The sequence below is a fragment of the Athene cunicularia genome (genome assembly GCF_003259725.1).
Source record: "Athene cunicularia isolate RWA chromosome 1 unlocalized genomic scaffold, athCun1 chr1_part2, whole genome shotgun sequence".
Lineage (NCBI taxonomy): Eukaryota > Metazoa > Chordata > Aves > Strigiformes > Strigidae > Athene > Athene cunicularia.
The window spans coordinates 67896600-67915707 of record NW_020799092.1 but is presented as its reverse complement, the minus strand read 5'-3'; the positions used below and the strand labels follow the sequence as shown (position 1 = coordinate 67915707).

Genomic DNA, 19108 nt, shown 5'->3' with positions numbered 1-19108 from the left:
GGGGGCGCTTTTCAACAGCTGGAATGTGGTCTGGAGCTCACTCCCAGGAGGACAACAGCTTGACGAGCACAGACTAACATGCAGAGCTTTTAAATTTGATGGTGTTGGCGGTGGGTTTTGGAGGTCATACTTCCACGATAATTTTATTACAAACAATTCCAGCTCACTGTCAAGACAGAAGAAGTAACTCCAGGGGATGTTCAGCCATGAATTCAGCCATGCATGGAAGGCAGGGGCAGGAAAAGATTACTGTGTTGTTACTCTGTTACTGAAGAAGTTGCACATAAATTGGCAATTGCAAACGGGTAGGACTGTGAATAGAGAGAAATTCATCCATTTCAGAGGAACAGTCAAGCTGAAACCGAATCAGAAACTGCTTTGAATCACTTTGGGGAGAAAGGAATATTTTTGTTCGCTTGCTTATCTGTGAGCTGGAGCTGAAGACAGACTTTTACCTAGAAGACACTGTAGAACTTGAACCAGAGGAAGAAAATGTATTTCCAATTACCAAATAAGTTTAACTAAAAACTGACCTTCCCCTCTACATGCATGAACAGTATGAGGACAGACTGCGTTTGCTAGTCTTGGCTACAGTGTGGAGTTGTGTTGCAGCCTCTGTATCTGCTTTTCTCTATAGCTTCCCCTTCATCACATGCCATGTTAGTATGAACAGTACAAGTCCTTGATTCTGTACCATATTGCTGTGATGTGCTGATTTGCCTTTGTGAGGATCTGTTCAGTTTAGGGGCTGACATCTGGGCCCCACAGCCAGAGCTTTCCACCAGCAATCCCACTGCTATACCTCAGTGTGTATTGATATTTTTGAACTTTTCTGTGCATATGCACACTTAAGCTTATATTTGGTTTACTGCAGGAGGGCCAGCTCTGTTCCTGTGCTACAGCTCTGACAACACTTGGATCCCTAGGCTGCTGCAACACTGCAGCTTCCCTTCAGCTCCTCAAATTTAGGAAGTTGAAGAGAAGCTGGTGGAAATGTGAATGGTTCCTGGGCTTCTGCAGGCGATCAGGACAGGAGGGAGTTCGTTTCCTGGGGGGAAAGCCTTATGCAGAGGGTCCCCACTTATGATGTGATTATTTCCATTTTAAAAGGTTTTACATTCTCATGCCAGGCTAGTTATGAGCTCTAGCTGGTTTCATCTGTAAATGAACAAGAACCACTGTTGCTTGTAAAATAAATTTCTGCTCACAACCTGTTAAGTTTTGCAGTTGATTTAAAAACCACGGTTTTAAATTTTAATTTTGCATATTTTAAAATGCTTTTATATACATTTAATAACTTCTTTGTTTTCTCTAGGAATGATCGAAATTGTGAAAGATGCTACTACAATTGCCAAAATTCAACAAAGTACAGTTGGCAACACTGGTGCATTTAAGGATGAAATACTAAACCAGTGGCTCAAGGAAAGATGCATGATTGAAGAGAAGGTGAGTTCTTTGAATTTTTAAATAGGATTTTCAAATGCACCCTACTAGTTTAGAAGCACAGAGCCCATACATTTGTGTTTGTGTTACTTGTGTGAGTTTGAAAAATCCATTCATTTTCCCTGTACTCAGCCGTGGGTGTCTGTGAAAGGGCCTTTAGCATCCAGCTGGCAGCCAAGCTCCTGAGAAACAAGATGCTTTAGAAATGACTTCTTTGTCAGTGGTATTTAGAAGTGATACATGAGGAGCAGATTCAAAGGGCATCTAAGAATACTGAAAGGCAGTGTGGTTTTAGAGGATTTAAATACATGTTTGGGTACTTGCAACTCTTTTGCTTAGGTAGGTCCACTGACCTACTAGAGCTTTCTGCTAGCTTTTTTTCCTCAGAAAATGTGGATGACTCTATGTTTATTTTATTCATGCTAAGGGATAGAGTCTGCTTGCATAGTACAGGGAATGTGATGCAGGGCTGTGATCTTAATCTCTGCTGTGCAGTGGTATAAGACAGTTTGTCTGACTGTTGATAGATACATGTCAACAGAACGGCTTTGAGAATGTCTGAATTTAATTTCTAGCATTGAAGCATTTAACATCTCTAAGATTTATTTTTAGTTTCAGGCAGCTGTGGAAAGATTTGTTTATTCTTGTGCTGGATACTGTGTGGCAACCTTTGTACTTGGAATAGGAGATAGACACAATGACAACATTATGATTACAGAAACAGGTGAGTTATTTTTTGAGAATTTCATAGAAGTGGATGTGGTCTATACTTTATTAGATTTATCTTTCATTTTAATAAATAATGCATTTAACAATGAATGAAGAGACAAAGTCCAGTTCTGTCAGCATTACTTGCAAGTTTCGGTCCTCCTGTGACATTAAAACATATTGTCACCCCTTTCAGCCTTCATATAGACTCTAGATATTTATAATTAATAATGCCATTCTTTTCCAAGGGCAAGTTTGTTGCAAACTAATTCATGAGGAATGTAAAACTTCTTTTTTAGTGTGTGGATCTAAGATCTAAAAGCCAAAAAACTTTAAAAAGCAGACAGCTGTTCACCTGTCTGAAGTGTGGATGTGGTTCTGACAGTGTTCAGCGGAACTATATTTATGTCAGAATTCAGATGTTAATGAGTTTTCACTTCCGAGGAACATAATTGCTTTATATACCCTTGTAGAAAATCCTAGAAAATAAGTGTACATGGAGTGTATTGGTTTTGCTACTGTAGTTTGTGGGCTGGTTGCAATCCTCCTGAATGAACTACAATATTTTTTTTATTACAAGCTTTGGGAATTATTTCTGTAGCTCACATTGGTTCATCCCTAATTTTACTCACCTATGGAAGCCCCAGAAAAGACACCAGAATGAGCAGTACATATGGAGGAGTTTTATTTGATCTGAGAAATTCACTTCCAGTTTCATGATCCTCTTACTTTGTAATTAGTCTTTACATAATGCTGTGAGACAGAAAATACTTTGGGGCTTATTTAGGAGGCTGTGTATTTAATATTAATCATATTATAGTTAAGATTCTACTTGTTGAAGGCTAGAGAAAAGTACTCTGAAGGCAGAAATGAGCTAATTGAAGACTACAGTAAAAAAGTTTACCAGAAATCCTTGAGAAAAAGAAGACAAAGAAATGTTTTAATTTCAACATTATATATAATATAATGCAATGTTAGTTCCTACTGGCAGAAAATGAGGGACAATTCAATAGAAAGGGCAACAGAAAAAAGAAAGTTATTCTGTTGTGGTCAGGAGCAGGTTTAGAGTCTTTAACAGGAGCTTTCTTGAGCAACAGAAGCCAGAGGATGTCAGTCTGCGAGAGCTGCAGAGAGTGTCAGATTTGGTAGGTTGGGAGGACTCAGAAACTGGCTGAAATGCTGGAACATCTAAGGATGTTCCACCTACGGATCACTGTATCATCTTACATCATTTGATGTTTATCTTTTTTATATATGTACCACTATTACAAATCTGTTTTTAAGTAACCATACTCATTTGTCCTTACATCTTGTCTGCCAGTAAAAGTAATAACATAATTCGAAGAGCAGCAGTATGCTCCTGTCCCGTGGGTGTAGCAGTCCTTAATAGGGGAGTTTTTCATCAGTTTCCTGAGAACTGATACCCTACTACAATTTCAAAGTTATCGAAAGGATGACAATGCAAACTTACTCTGTACAGTACAGGTTGGTTTAGAAATTGGTAAAGCAGGTCTGCGAGGAGGAAGCATGTTCTAGTCAATGATGTTAGCCTAGGAACCGGATAATGCCAGAATCCCATGGGTTCACAGTCCACAAGCCTTTTCCATGTAGTGATGTGCTGGAAGCTGATTGTTATGGATCTGAGGCACAAGCTTTCTTTGTTTGATTTTTGACAAGCTGTGAGTATATGTTTAGAAAATACAGCAGTTCTGCCAGGTTTTTAACAACTGCCAAAGTAAAATAAAAAATAACTTTGCCAAGAGGACAGAATTATATATTAAAAAAAAAAAAAAAGAGAGAGAATTAAGTCTTTTCTGCTGAACTAAAGAGTGATCATATATCCCTCAAAAAGAGATTTTGGAATGATTGTGAATACAAGTAAATGTTCTTGACACTTTATTGTATTTGATCCTAACTGTGACTTCTTTTCTTTATGAAGGTAACCTTTTCCATATTGATTTTGGCCATATTCTTGGGAATTATAAAAGCTTCCTTGGAATTAATAAGGAAAGAGTTCCTTTTGTCCTGACTCCAGATTTTCTGTTTGTCATGGGGAGTTCGGGGAAGAAGACAAGTCTCCATTTCCATAAATTTCAGGTAAAGCATGAATATCTAGCTGCAAATCAATTAAGCAATGTTTTTTACCCTCTGAAATGGACATTAGTGCCTTAGTTTCAAAGGTCTAGGCTCCTGGGTATTATGTTAATAAAATTTGCTGAATCATAATACAATTCCGAGAGATTTTAGTCCCAACTCAGAGCAAAAATTATCTGTAGGATTATGGGAACTCAAATTCAAACATCCAAAAAGGCACATTGAAGAGTTTGAGTTAGCAGCATACCAGATAGGCAGTTCTTATCTTGATAGAAAATACTTTGTAGAGGCCTTCAGTATTTCTGCAATTAGAGGAGACTCACAGCACTAAGCAGAGCATTCTATGTAGTACAAGCAGGTGCGAGGCATTCCTCAGCTGGCTTTGCCAGAGTTACTCCCTCCTGATTCTGCCCTTGTGTTCTGGGGCTCAGACTGTTGCGGCTGAATAGAATGTGCAGTGACCCTAAGCTATGTCAGATTCTGGTTTTGTGAAGTGGATGTACTCTGAAATAAAAGAATGGTGTTAAAAATCTATTCTATTGCATCCTCTATTTGAAATTCAGTCCTTCCAAAGCAGTTGTGGTTTTTCAAGCTTGTGTAGGACCTGGGTGAGGAGGGAGCAAAGCAAAATGCTGTTCAGTATGTTTAATGAAATGGCTGAAAGCGTGGCTGAGCAGAAATAGATGGATTTCTGGGGTGTTATTCCTGTGCTTATCTTCAGGGACTTTTAAGTAAGTGCCTGATTTAGAAAGCAGGTTCCCTGTAATATCAAAAGAAAAAGTCTCCTCCAGAGTGTGAGTCAAAGCAAAAGCCTAACTTAGATGTTCTGGATTCCCAGTGGATGAACCAGTCTCTCTGTTCTGGTAAGGAGTCTGGTTTTCTAAGCTGAGTACCTAATTAAGGTTCTTATTGTTGGATAGTGAAGATGTCCCTTTGAACGTATACATGATTGTACAGCTGCTGTGATTTAGACCCAGCCAGCAACTAAGCACCAGGCAGTTGCTCGCTTACTCCTCCCCGACTTGGGATGAGGAGGAGAAAATACAATAAAAGGCTCATGGGTTGAGACAAGGACAGGGAGGGCTCACTCCTCAATTACCGTCATGGGCAAAAGATGGACTTCGCTTGGAAAAAAAACCATCAAATTAAATTTGAACACCACCACTAATTTACCAATCAAATCAGTTTAGCATCTGCAGTAAGGTAGTGTTGTGTTCTTACATATGTATCATTCAGATTTTTAGAGAGTATCGAATTTTTACTTTGTCAGCCCAAATACCAAAAGCAATAGGAGGTGATTTTTGTCTTAGCCTGTCTTCAACAAGCCATGATTCATCATATAGTCCTGGGTTTGACTGAATACACATTTTGTTACTCCAGTGTGAATTTCTAGATGCTGCTACCCTTCCCACTAATGCAGAGGGTTTAGGAATGCCCTGGTAAGTGCCAGTGTCGTTTCCACCAGTGTCATTAACCAGATGAAAGGTGATTAATGTGCTTTACCTTTGTGAACTGTGACATGTGACCCGGTCATTTTAAGTGGGGTGATTTAGGCACAGATAAGACCAAAAAAATGCAAGTTCATGTCCAATTCTGCTGTATTATATACTATTTATAAACTGCTATTGTGGTAGTACATTAAAGGGCTTTTCTATCTCAAAGACCAATAGAGAAAGTTCAAATACTTTAATACAAGTAAAGTAGTAACACAGAGCAAGGTCTTTATCACATATTTTGCTGTAAAAAATACATGCGGTCAGAGTGCAAAACCAAACAGAATTATAGCTTCACTTTTCAACTGGCTGGTTTCATCATGTTTCCTAATATTGAGGGATTCATTTGGTGTGCCTGCTGACTCATTCATGTATTAATGGAAAATTCTCAGCATTCATCCTTCATTAATTTTTAAGAGCCTCTCATTAATTTGTACTTCAACTACATTAAAATAGGTTGTACTTTAGAGGAATCCTTTTGTTTTTTACAGGCTTTGGTGTATTTAATATTTTAAAATACCTACTTTTTTATTTCTGTGTTACCTATTGGATACAGTCCATACAGGTGTTTTAGCCATAGCTCATATTGCAGGTGTCAGAGGAGGTTAATTAGACAATTTTGACCAGAGTTCACTGCAACAGAGTATAGTTTGTTATTAGTGAACTTCTAAAGCTGTCAGTGGACTGACAACTTTTCTGGAACTAGCAATAAAGCTCATTCCTATTAGCTCTTAAATTTTGCTTCCCTTTTTGTTTATGTTCTTTATGATGGTTTAATGAAAATTAGTGGCCAGAGGTTATTAACGACAGCACAGAAATGCTTAGTAGGAAGCAGTATTTGATTTTGTTCTAATAACAAAATGTATTTAAGTATGACTTAATCTGAGAAGACAAGTACTTTTATGTTCCAGCTATGAATTTTTCAGCTGCCTTAGTACTTCCCAGATCTCTCTTGCTGTGTCATATATGGTGGCATTTCCTTTCTAGCCTTTGGCTGAACTCTCTTGCTCCTATGCAACTCTCATACTCCTATGTACACACAACTTTTTCACTTCTTACTAGTAGAAACCCTTGACAGAAACTCATCTAAGATCTTGGTAGTCATTTGAGCTTTGTCCACCTACCTATTATTAGTTTGCCTAAAATTGTCTTTGCTAGTTTTTGCATTAGATTTTGAATGTATTTTATTCATTATATTTATTTAATTCATTATATTTTCATTGCTCTGCACACAATGCAGAGATCTGTATTCTCAGTATTAATCAAATTCTTCTATACCATTTGTTTACAAAATCTCATATATTTGTTGAAGGTGGCAGAAAGGTGTAAAATCACTCATTGAAAAATACTTATTTGTAGTATACTGTACAGGGAAAGGATGGCCTATATATCAGAACTTGGACACTTTATATTATAAAAATGCCTGACCTTTAGGATACTAAACTTAGGATGATTTAAAGCTCTCAGAATACTTATTCTTTGTTGTCTGTTGGACAATGGGATTTTGGTTTCTCCTTAGCTCCTCTCATTTTGCCTATGGCTTTAGGTTAGTTAGCAGCTTTTTTTTTAATCTCATGGTAAACATCTACGTATCCTTGACACATACATATGTGTTATTTTTGGTTCTCTCTGCCTCTCTCAGAAGTGTAAAAATTAGTTTTCTTGGAAGATGTTAATTCAAAACTCCATTTGGTTCCTGTCTGAATAAATAACTGTAACAGGCAGATACAGATTTATTTTTTTTTTTTAGATCTTTTGAATTTCTGGAAGGACTGCTTTTGGGATGCAGTGATGCCAGGTTCTTGACTGCATAATTGTTTTTCTGTCTAGACACTCGCAGTAGTGAGATGCATCATCTATAGAGAAATATAAAACCTTCTTTGATACAACTATAAAGAGCTTTCATCTCTTTCAGGGGGAACAAAACACATACTAACTCTTGTGACAAGTTTTCCCTGTCTGAAGTTGATAATACATAAGTAGAATTTCTTTTTTTAAATTTTTTCACCTGGTGTCATGGAGAGAAACTAATCCCCGTGAAAAGATGATGGTGTTTTCTGCTGTAAATTGTGCTTTGACTGTTGCAATTTATCTTCTGCGTTGCTAGAGCTAAACTAACATTGGAGTTCATAAGTATGGTCTTACTTCAAGACAGAATTTATTTGGAAACAGTGAAAGATTTAGGGGCCCAGGCAATAGGAAAAAAGAAACCCTACAGACAGGTCTTCAACATACCATAGTATCTTAGTATCTTCCTGACCTGCCTGGTTGTTTGTCCTGGTGTTGATGATGTGAACAGTGGTAGATGTTCAGATTTTTGTGCACTTCTTACTGTCTAAGGAAAAAACCCCAAACATACACCTTGTCAAAAATAAACAGTGTTCTAGAGAGCTGATGAGATTTGGTGGAACTTTATGTGAAAATATTTGGACTTCTTAAGAATTCTTTAATAAATTCATATATATTTGTGTAAAGGTTAATTTGAATATTTATTTGTGTAGAAAGTAGCATTTCTTCATCTTTGGTTTTAATAGCAACAACTTTCTTGGAAATATTTTTCATCTTTTTACATTACTGCATTGCAGGCCCAATTTAACTTTCTAATATATGATTGATTTCTTCATTGCATTGTCTTCTTTAAGATGTTATTTCTAAAAGTAAATGAGTAATAAATTTAATATAAGAAATAATCGTTATGTATTAGTCACTTAGCATTTTTTTAAAAGCATTGCATGTTTTTCCAAGCTGAGGAAATTTCATTCTAAAGGTTATGTTGTTAAGCACAAATTGCTTATATATGGAAGTGAAAAAGCTATAAAAATCTGTGGAATCCAATATGACAGTACGTAAACATAGAAGTCCTACAGCAAGGCAGTGTGCCTGAAAACTAGAGCTGTCAGCTGGAAAAATTTCTTAGAACACCAAGCCTGAAAAATCTTCTCTATTAAATAAGCCGTCAACTCTGCGAAGTTAATAGACACATATAAAATGAAGAACAGTCCCCTGGAGGTGCTGCTTTATTCAGTATCGCTTGCCAGCCGTGGTCTTTGAACGGGACCATGCCAGTTGGAAAGGAAGACAATGAAGTATTGCTGTCTCTTATAACAGCCACAGAAAGTGATTATACAACAGGGAAATTAATTTGAAATTCTGGTGAAGCTAAGGTTTTATGCTTCATTAATTAATATAATATTATTTAAAAGATCCTTTAGTTTGTACACCAAAACAGTACTTGTTGCCCCAAGGTGTGGTGATGAATGAAGTAATACCAAGTGACAGAAGGAGAAGTTCTCTTCACGTTTCTGCTCAAGTGAATGGCTCTGTTGGGTCTCCTCTCTCTGACATACTCGAGTGATTGAATAGTGTTGGTTAACGTGAGTCTTGTGACATTCCTACACCATCCCTCTCAGTTCACCTCATCAATTAACAAAAAATTCTTCTCTCTTATAGGACGTATGTGTGAAGGCTTATTTAGCTCTTCGACATCACACAAACCTGTTGATCATCCTGTTCTCCATGATGCTGATGACTGGAATGCCCCAATTAACAAGCAAAGAGGATATTGAGTATATCCGGGATGCACTGACAGTAGGGAAAAGTGAAGAAGATGCCAAAAAGCATTTTCTTGATCAGATAGAGGTTTGCAGAGATAAGGGCTGGACTGTACAATTTAACTGGTTTTTACATCTTGTGCTTGGAATCAAACAAGGAGTAGAAAAGCATTCTGCTTAATATTTTATGTAAATTAACTGTGGGTGTGAATAGGAGGTTAGTAAACCTACATGTTATTTATGAATTCTGCATAAATGAGCAGTCAAAATTGCCTTTACTTTGCTGGCAGCTTAAACGAATCTTCTAAAAAGGCAAAGACTTTTGCTCTGCCCCTCCAGAAGATCTTCCTGCAGTAAAGATTTTTTTTTTTTTTTTAAATATCTAATGACACATCAAGTTGCTGGATGCTTTTACCTAGTTACTTTGCTGATGTGGCCTGCGTTTTTCTTGTTTTCTTTAGTAATAATTTCAGATAAATGTGAAGGAGGAGCTTGAGTAAGATGATAACCTGCAAATTGAAGTAGAAGTTCCCTATGACATTATCTTAATTGTTCACGAGGGTCAAGCCCTTCAAAAGCAGAATAATTTATTTCAAATCTATGGTTATATTGAAATCCCTGTAGGCAATTCACTTCTTTCTCAGGATGGCTTACAGTCAATTGTTCTTCACCCACATCCTTCTCTTTTGTTCCTTTCTTAACACTGTCCTTTTTAGATTTTCAGTTTGTCATCAACAGAAAACAGCTTTGGCTCTACTATTAGAGGATATTACCTTACTATTATTGTAGCCTCCTGACATAGACAGCTGAGCTTCACTGTTTTGCCAGGAGAACTTCATAGTTACCTGGAAGTTCCTCAGGTTTGAACCTGAAATTCTGAAGACTTAATTTTGAAAGATTTTTTACTGTACTTTTTAATGGAAAACATCTGTATTATATTACAGATTGTATTCTTACTGTAAAGTTACTAAAATTCCACCTGTGTAGTAAAAGCTTTGTAGAAAAAGCAATGGTACTTCCTTGTTCCTTGGAGAAAACTCTTTATGTAAGAGTAATTGACATTTTACCAAATATTTGAGAAACCCAAAGTTATTTATTCTTTGGTGATATATTTTCAGGATATACCTAGAAGGAATTAAATGTAATCTTTGAAATTGTGTATATTTTGCTATTTATTTTTAAATTCCTTAAGAGACTATACTACTGAAAAGCTATTTATGAAAGAAAAAGAATCCTTATCTTTAATTTCAATATTTAAAAGAGAAAAAAATGGGCAGTGTTAAGTAGAATTTTAACTTCTCTACTGTAAGATGCCTGCAAATCATCAAGTCTGCCTGTGGTAGGAAAGGAAAAAATATATAGCATGAATTAGCCTTTGACTTTAATTATTATGGTATACTTCCTGCTAATTGATTTTTACCAAAGAGAGAAGATGGCTTACAATATTGCTTTTTTGCACTTGTGCCCGTGTAATTTCCTTTTTCATTGTAGTGTTACATGGGCTTTACATTACATATAAATGATTAACTGAATTTTTAAATTCTGTTATCATTTGCTTTGATCATTTCACAGAACTGTTAAGATTTTAACTACTGCTACCACTGTTACTACTGAGTATATTTTTGAAGGATTTTTAATAACTGTACTGTAATTGATGTCTCAGTTATGAGATATAGCCAATCTATTCTTGAAATGTAGATGTTTAATTGGTTACTGTGCACGACTATTTTTGATGTATATGGTAGATTCTAGTTAAGGAAGTCTAAAAGTTTAAATGTAGAATATTTTATTGTTCTGTCACATTAGTATTTGGTGCAAGATAGGCTTAAAACTGTACTAAAATGTAAACTAAATGGTGAATATTGTCTGTAAAATGGTATTTTTAGACTTGCATTTTATAGATCTGAAATAAATTGACATGTTCTATTCATATATCATTAATGGATAAGCATTTTAGCCCAAAATACACATAATTATTTTTTATCCAGTTACTTAAAGACTGTATAATCTCAATAAGAAATCATATTCAAAGTCCCACTCAGAGGAATTGTTTTTGTTTCATATTAATAATTCCATATGATTTTAGATATCTTAAATTATTACAGTTGTAAAATGCGAATAGAATAGTACCACTTTCTAAGAGCACTTCATTCCTGGTTTGCTCTATAAAGTCTGAAGACTGTAGCAAGTTCCTTCTTTTAAAAAGTAAGTAAATCTATTGCTAATTTTAACTCGGGCATGGGGAAATAAATGCTAATCACAATTTCAAGGGAAGTGACACTCTAGAAGCAGCCTCCATTCACAGAAAAAGGTCTACAAGAGATCTGCACCCAGGGGAAAGCAGTTTAGTCCTACACTAAACTTTGATGATTTTTATCAGCAGTTTACAATGTGCTATATTGAATTGTATACAGTGTTTGTTACAGACATCTGAAACACCTCTTTGCTGAGCTAATTAGCAAACTTCTTTGTTGCTTTCCTTGCCCATGAAGCCCACAGTTGGGCTGCCTGGGCAGTGCTAAGCTGCCTTGTGTCTTCCTTTTAAACACCCCCTCTGCGCTGGGTTTTGGGTGTTTGCCAGCCTGACTTCTGGGAGATGAAAAGTAGCTGCCAGATCTCCTTTTTACCTACAGAACAAGCTATTAGGCAGCTTACCAGCACTTTATTTATAAATAGCTGTGCATTCATACGGCTGATTATCTGTTGGCCTTCATGTGCCTCTTAAAACCTCCACCCACAACTGACTGTTTTCTGGCAAGCCCTAACAGAAGCAAAAGTGACAGAGATGTGGTTTGAGGCAGTCCAGCTTCAAGGTGGAGTGGAATGGCTTTTCAGGTGAGGAGGTGAGCACAAGTACACGTTTGCCCGTCCGAGTGCAGAATACAGCTGTCACTTTCTGCAGTGGCGGCTCCGTACCCAAGGCCTTGAAAGCTGGAGCTTTAGCACAGCCACCACTTCTGGAGCAGGAAGCTGAACCACAGTTTCCTGAGTTTGGGCCTAATATCTTCCAGTACGTAAACACACCAGCCCTTCAGAATAGCTGGTTTATAAGGGCTAAAACCCAGGAAATGCAAATTAGTCACTAACCACATTTTTTCAGTCTCTAACACAGCATATGCAGAGGGAGAAAATGGCTAGATTTTCTGAGTAGGTCTCAATTATCATCCTTTTCTCCTGTTAGCCTTAATATTATTTTCGGAAAATTCTTTTTAAGAGATACTTCAAGATGTATTTTTTGGTAGTCTAAATTCACATTATTACTGCACCTAAAAGTGGAAATTTGAATCTATTCTTAGAGTCAGTACCTCAGACTGGGTTGTGACTTGACATACAGTTTGACTCCAGCAAGATCATCAAGATGTTGGTTAGTGATGAGTGTGTCCCAAAGGCTCCAGCCTAATTATGTTCCAGAACAGAAAGAGAAGTTGAAAGGGAGCTGAGGTGCACAGCATGGTTTTATTTAGATCTTCAGTGAATACACTGGATGCACTTGTTAGAGGTATTTAATCTATCATTAGCAGAATATCTAGCCTTATTTAACACATATTTAGTAGAATTTCCTCTTAAATGTGACCAGTGATACAGAAATGAACAACTGACTTGAGAAAAGTATAATTGGAAATTATAACTCTTTTAGGGTATTTTTCATTATAAACCTTTTTTACTGTCTACTAACAGTGTTCTGCAAATCCACATGATTAGTTCCAAGGATTATGTACAGATTCTGTGCTGATGACTTTCTAGTGCATCTTGTGTAAAATAGTCTTGAAAATCAGAAATTATTAAAATCTGGCATACCACACTGTCTGCAGGGTCTGGTGGGCCCTTTGAGTTAACACCGAAGTATCTGAAAAACACTGATTTGTTTTCATGAGTCTTCTAATTACAATTTACACAGTGTACACTGGAAACAGCACTCCAAAAATTGCTTATTCTGGACAGAAGTCTGCAGGAAGAGGTTCCTGCCATGCTCACCCCTCTCTGCATTTTGGAGGCAGAATTGGCCAGAAAAAGCACTAATACATGGTTATACTTTGTGGCACATTTACAGAAAGTAAGATTTATGCTGGAGAAGAGAAAGCAGTTTGTCTGCAGTTACACCATTAATATTAAGGACTAATCAAAGATACAAATGATATGGTGACAACCATGTGAGGTTTGTATATCATTATGTCATTAGAGAAAAGAGGCGTTGGTGACCAGTTCTAGTATGATACAGGGCGATGGTCAGAAGGACATGGCTTTTCCTGGCTTTTTAAGCATCAGTAGATCTCTCATACCCAGCAAGAGAGAGCCTGGTGCCCTGCCTGTTGATAACAAGTGGGCACTTGAGAGGAAGAACTCTTTCCTTCCTACCCCTAGGAATGGGGGTCTGTCGTTTCAGAGGGTGCACGGCAGCACTTGACATGGCAAGAGCCCTCCACAGGCTGGGGAAGGCAAGTAGGCAGTGTTAGAAAAAGATGTACCATTTCTCAGGTGATCTCCTGGGGATGCAAAAGAAAAGGCTGTCACTTTGGAAGCAGCAGCAGCAGCACAGTGCCAGAAACACATGCCAGTTAATTTTAGCTAACAAAAGAGACCTGTGTATGGCAGAAGTGCTATATCTGGTAAGTACAAGCACATCCCACACTTCGGTGCAATCTCTCTGGTGTTCAGCATTAGGAGTCATGGTTTGCAAGTGTTGGTCACACTCTCAAAGCTGTAGTGTCTATGGTCAAAGTTTACCACCAATCCATTTATTAAGTGGATGAAGAAACAAATGGGAAATAATCTGTAGATAGCAGTATTTCTTGAAAAGATAAACACTGAGTAGATACACAAAGAAACGTCAAATCTAATGTAGTCAAGAATAAGCAGGCAAGATCCCTGAAAGGAGAAAGAGAAAGAAAATAGAAATGTTAATGACCCATAGTACACAAAACAGTTTTAAAACTACAGCTCAGACTTTGTACCAGATCCTCCTTTGCCTTTGAATAATCTTCCTTTATCAGGACTATCTTGCAAAAGGCTATGAGGGCTATGACTATTCAATAACCAAGAAATCTGCTGCCACAGTGCAGTTCCATGATAAAGAATTCATAAAAATAATTCAAGATATGGACAGAGCTAAATTTTGCTCAGAATACTTACTATTAAATTACCTCAAATTAAGAACAAAAAAAAATGCAAAGAAACAATTAGTCTAGTGCTTCTTCCCCAGATAACCAGCAAGTGTCTGTAATCAGCATTAAACTCATCACATAGGGAAGTTATTTCCTATCATGATAGAAATGCATTTTTCTCTGAAGAATTTGGAGCTGGCCCCTGTCAGGGAGAGGATACCAACCTGGACAGACTCTGGCTCTGATGCAGCATGGCAGCTCTTCTGCTCAGCTGTCAAATGTCTCTGCACAAAAGAATCTCAGTGAGATAAACAGGTCTCCTCAGGAAATGCTCTCCCTCCAGCCAAAGTTATCTTTCATTTTGATGAAGTTCATGACAGTGTCTCTGTTTTACAAACCTGCTTCTTTCCCACAGAATATGATGTATTTTCCAAACCTCATAAAACAATTCTGCCTGCCTGGGAGAAAAGTAACCAGAGATCTCAGTAACTTTAAAGCAGTCTGAAACTGAAAGACTCCAGGCAGGCACCTTTTGATTCAAGGTGATGCCTCATGCAAAGGCAGGCAATTATTCTTTGTGCCACCGCAGACCTTGTGTTCTAGGAAGATGCTAATTAGCTAAACGTTCATTTTCCAGACTACCATCTTCGGGAACCTCTCGTTGCAACAGCACACCAAAGCGAGGGCAAAGAGTGGCTTCTAACAAGAGCAGAGCCTTGAAGGTCCTGTGGAGACTGACACCAGCTTTGTGGGGAGTAGGTGGCCATATGGTGCAGCTGCATCTTTCCCAGGGCAACAGGGACCCAGTGGCAGTAGCCCTGGCAAAAAATGGGTGTAGAAGTCAGGGTTTGAGTGCCAGGATGAGCTCTGTGCTCTGGGGCTTTGAGGCAAGGCTAAGCACATGGCACTGAAGGCCAGACCAAAAGCCATTTGATGACAGATTCTGCCTCCGTCGTTTTTCTGAAGAAGGAATGGCAGACCCATGACCCTCCATCTGAGGAGGGAATGGCACCGTTCACCCACCTCGAGGGCTCCGAGTGCACAGCCAGCACCACGCTTTCATGGGATTCATGCAACTGCTGTGCAGAACTAGTTCATTAACGTTCATTAAGTATCCCTCTCAAGGATTTGAGGAATGCATCTCTTGGAAGACTTTCCTAAAGTCTCGTTTATTCCCACTATTATTTTCTTAGTCTCCCCCTGCTTTCTGTAAATGCTAACATGAGCTCTTCAGAGATTAGTGTGTCCTTAAAAACCCTTATTTATCCTTATATAAAAGCTTGTTTAGTTTACCCTGTCCTCCAGAGTTCTATATTCCCACAGGCCATCTAAACACAGGCAACAATGGATTTTAGGATTTTAAACGAAAGAGGAGTTTCCACAATGTTGTTAGCATGAGAAGAAAGGAACCAACTGTCTTCAAGGGGGATGAAACACAAGACCTCACCACAAGTTGGTGATTAAAAAAACCCTTAATTCACCAAATATATTTTTAGAGCATTGACTTTTTAAACTCATTTCTCTTCCTCTGTCCCTGTGTGTACTCACAGACATCTTATTCTGAAAAGCCAGCTGTGGGTACGCACATAAATACACACCTTTCCACAGCTGCTCTGAAGGTGTCTCCTCTAACTCTCCATCATGCCTCCAGGAAGCTGACCACCGTTAACTCCCCGCTCTCTCTTAATTGTTTGTTGGACTGCTGCCCTACAGGGCCCCATATTCTTTTTCTATACCAGGCCTACAATGTGCATCTGGAGAAAGAACAAAGAACATACAAGAAAAATAAAACGTTCGTCTTCTACCTCATGTTTCCCAATAAAGATTTACATGAGCTGCAGAGATCTGAAAGTGGAGGAATATTTTTATGACATCAGCCACCCACATAAATGCTGGGAAAAACCCAGCCTAAGCAGAGTAACTATGCAGAAAAGTATTGCATTTCATAGAATGGAATCATAGATTCATCCAGGTCAGAAAAGACCCTTGAGATCATTGAGTCCAACCATCAGCCCTACTCTACAAAGTTCTCCCCTACACCACATCCCCCAACATCTCATCCAAACGACCCTTAAACACATCCAGGGATGGTGACTCCACCCCCTCCCTGGGCAGCCTATTCCACTGTCTGACCACTCTTTCTGTGAAAATTTTTTTTCTAATGTCTAGTCTAAACCTCCCCTGTTGCAGTTTAAAGCCATTCCCTCTTGTTCTGTCACTAATACCTGTGAGAAGAGACCAGCACCAACCTCTCTACACTGTCCTTTCAGGTAGTTGTAGAGAGTGATGAGGTCTCCCCTCACCTTTCTCTTCCTCAAACTGAACAGTCCCAGCTCCTTCAATCTCTCCTCACAGGATTTGTTCTCCAGGCCCTTCACCAGCTTCGTTGCCCTCCTCTGCACTCGCTCCAGCACCTCGATATCTCTCTCGTATTGAGGTGCCCAAAACTGGACACAATACTCCAGCTGTGGCCTCACCAGTGCAGAGCACAGGGGGACTGTCACCTCCCTACTTCTGCTGGTCACACTATTGCTGATACAAGCCAGGATGCCGTTGGCTTTCTTGGCCACCTGGGCACACTGCTGGCTCATGTTCAGCTGCTTGTCAGTTAGAACCCCCAGATCCTTCTCTTCCAGACAGCTCCAGCCACAACTCCCCAAGCCTGTAGCCATGCAGGGGGTGGTTGTGGCCCAAGTGCAGGACCTGGCACTTGGCCTTGTGGAAGCTCATCCCATTAACGTTGGCCACCGATCCAATCTACCCAAGTCTCTCTGTAGAGCTCCCCTGCCCTCATGCAGATGGACACTCCTGCTTAACTTGGTGTCATCTGTGAATTTACTGATGATACACCTTGTGTCCTTATCAAGATCATCAATAAAGATGTTGAACAGAAATGGCCCCAACACCCTGAGGAACACCACTTGTGACTGGCCACCAGCTGGATTTAGCTCCATTGACCACCACTCTCTGGGACCATCCAGCCAGCCAGTGCTTGATCCAGCAGACCATACGCTCATCCAGGTCATGGGCAGCCAGTTTTTCTATGAGAATACTATTGGGAACTGTGTCAAATGCTTTTCAAAAATCCAGGTAGATAATATCCACAGCCTTTCCCTCATTAATTAGTGCAAAACTTATCCTCACAGTCCTTAAGTACTGGTGTTATCAGGACTATTCAATGAGAATAAATACAGTTTATAAAACAGATTATTTTTTTTTTTAATCGGCACGTAAAGCCATAATGAGTATAATTACTCCCTGCTGCTGCTCAAGGTCTTCATCCCATTTTCTCAGTTCTATTCCCTTGTTGCTGTTGCTTGGACCTCAAAATCTAAAATCAGAATAGACTGGCCACTTCTTACAGCCAGGAAATGAGCAGCAAAATGTTATCAAATATTAGCAAAAGAACTAAGTGTCAAAAATACAGGAAACTGTGACACTGTCAACACCTGCACTGTGAGAAATTTGCTAAAATTTCTCCTGACTGCAAATCCCTTTAGAAAAGGAATCTAACAGTAAAAGCAATCAGGAAAATCTGTGCCTGTATGCTTCAAGGTTCAAAGCACTGGAAGACAAAGTTTAATGCCCTGTATTCACCCTCCTGACTACTACTATTAATTTGCTCAAGGTGGAAAAGAAACCTTACAGTGAATACGCATTTGACTGGAAATGTGGAGACATCTTAATGCAGTTAGTGCAGTGGTAACAGAAATATGGCCCTTCTTCAGGATGACCAGGACTCAAAAAAACAATAATGTGGGGCCACCACAGCCTAGTTACCCCAGCTGGTATCATGTATTCATCCTATATAAAACTGTGATCAGTCTGTCTAGTGGCATCAGCAACTGGACCTGCTGAGAAGTAACTTAGCTACTTTCAGTACTCCTCGTGAAGTAGTACTTCAGAAAGCACCCTTTAGTATATCATCTTCACAGGAGATAGCCCAATAAAAAAGATACATGGAAGAGTCTTTATCATAATTGCAATATCCTAATTTACAACATCATCAAAAATAAGCACAGGAAATATCTATTATTTACAAGATCACGAGAATATAACCAGAAACTGAATCACAGGAAAGCAATTAAAAGCACCATTTTGTCAAAAAGATGTGGAAAGCACAGTACTGATGGTAATAATGTGCCAGTATTTGCTTAATTACAGCAGATATCACATAGTTCAGAGCAAGACCTCCCAAAAACTTAAAGAATACCCCAGCACTTGAAACACAATTTAAGCACCGCTAGAAGTAGACAAGTTGCTGGCACCAGTGGCAGCACTTTTACAGGGAGAAGATCCATGAGTGCAGATGAGGGCACAAATATCCATATAGCAACGTTTCCTTTCAAATAGGGAAAGGAAATATTTGTAGATGTCAGAAATTTCACAAACCCACAAAGAGCTTGATTTAAAAGATGTAAAAATATGCCATGAAAACATATAGATTTCCATAAGAAAAAATAGCATGACAGAAGGCTGACAAAAACCCCAACATCTGCAGAAACATAAACAGATAATTCCCCCAAACTGCTCAGTTCCTACTAGAAAGGAGTCTAAAATGAGACCAATAAGACAATTACTCTTTTAGGACAATCAGTCCTTTAGGACATTTAGAAAATCTGGTTAACTTGCAGAAGTACAAAGTATTCCCAGCTACCAAAGACTTTTTGAAAGAAGAAACAAAGTTAACTCTAGAGTATGGACTGCAGAACAGAGT

At 38.5% G+C, this 19108-nt stretch overlaps 1 protein-coding gene across 4 annotated transcripts in view; it reads left to right on the top strand.

Annotated features, from left to right (window-relative positions):
• Positions 1 to 11262, top strand: part of PIK3CG (phosphatidylinositol-4,5-bisphosphate 3-kinase catalytic subunit gamma) — a 30009-nt gene extending 18747 nt beyond the window's left edge. For all 4 annotated transcript variants that reach the window (XM_026867541.1, XM_026867549.1, XM_026867553.1 and 1 more), the window contains 4 exons: positions 1316 to 1446; positions 2056 to 2167; positions 4091 to 4248; positions 9189 to 11262. In XM_026867541.1, the coding sequence (XP_026723342.1) occupies positions 1316 to 1446; positions 2056 to 2167; positions 4091 to 4248; positions 9189 to 9470 (683 nt within the window). In that variant the 3' untranslated portion in view covers positions 9471 to 11262. The remainder of the gene's footprint in view (positions 1 to 1315; positions 1447 to 2055; positions 2168 to 4090; positions 4249 to 9188) is intronic.
• Positions 11263 to 19108: the final 7846 nt, after the last annotated feature.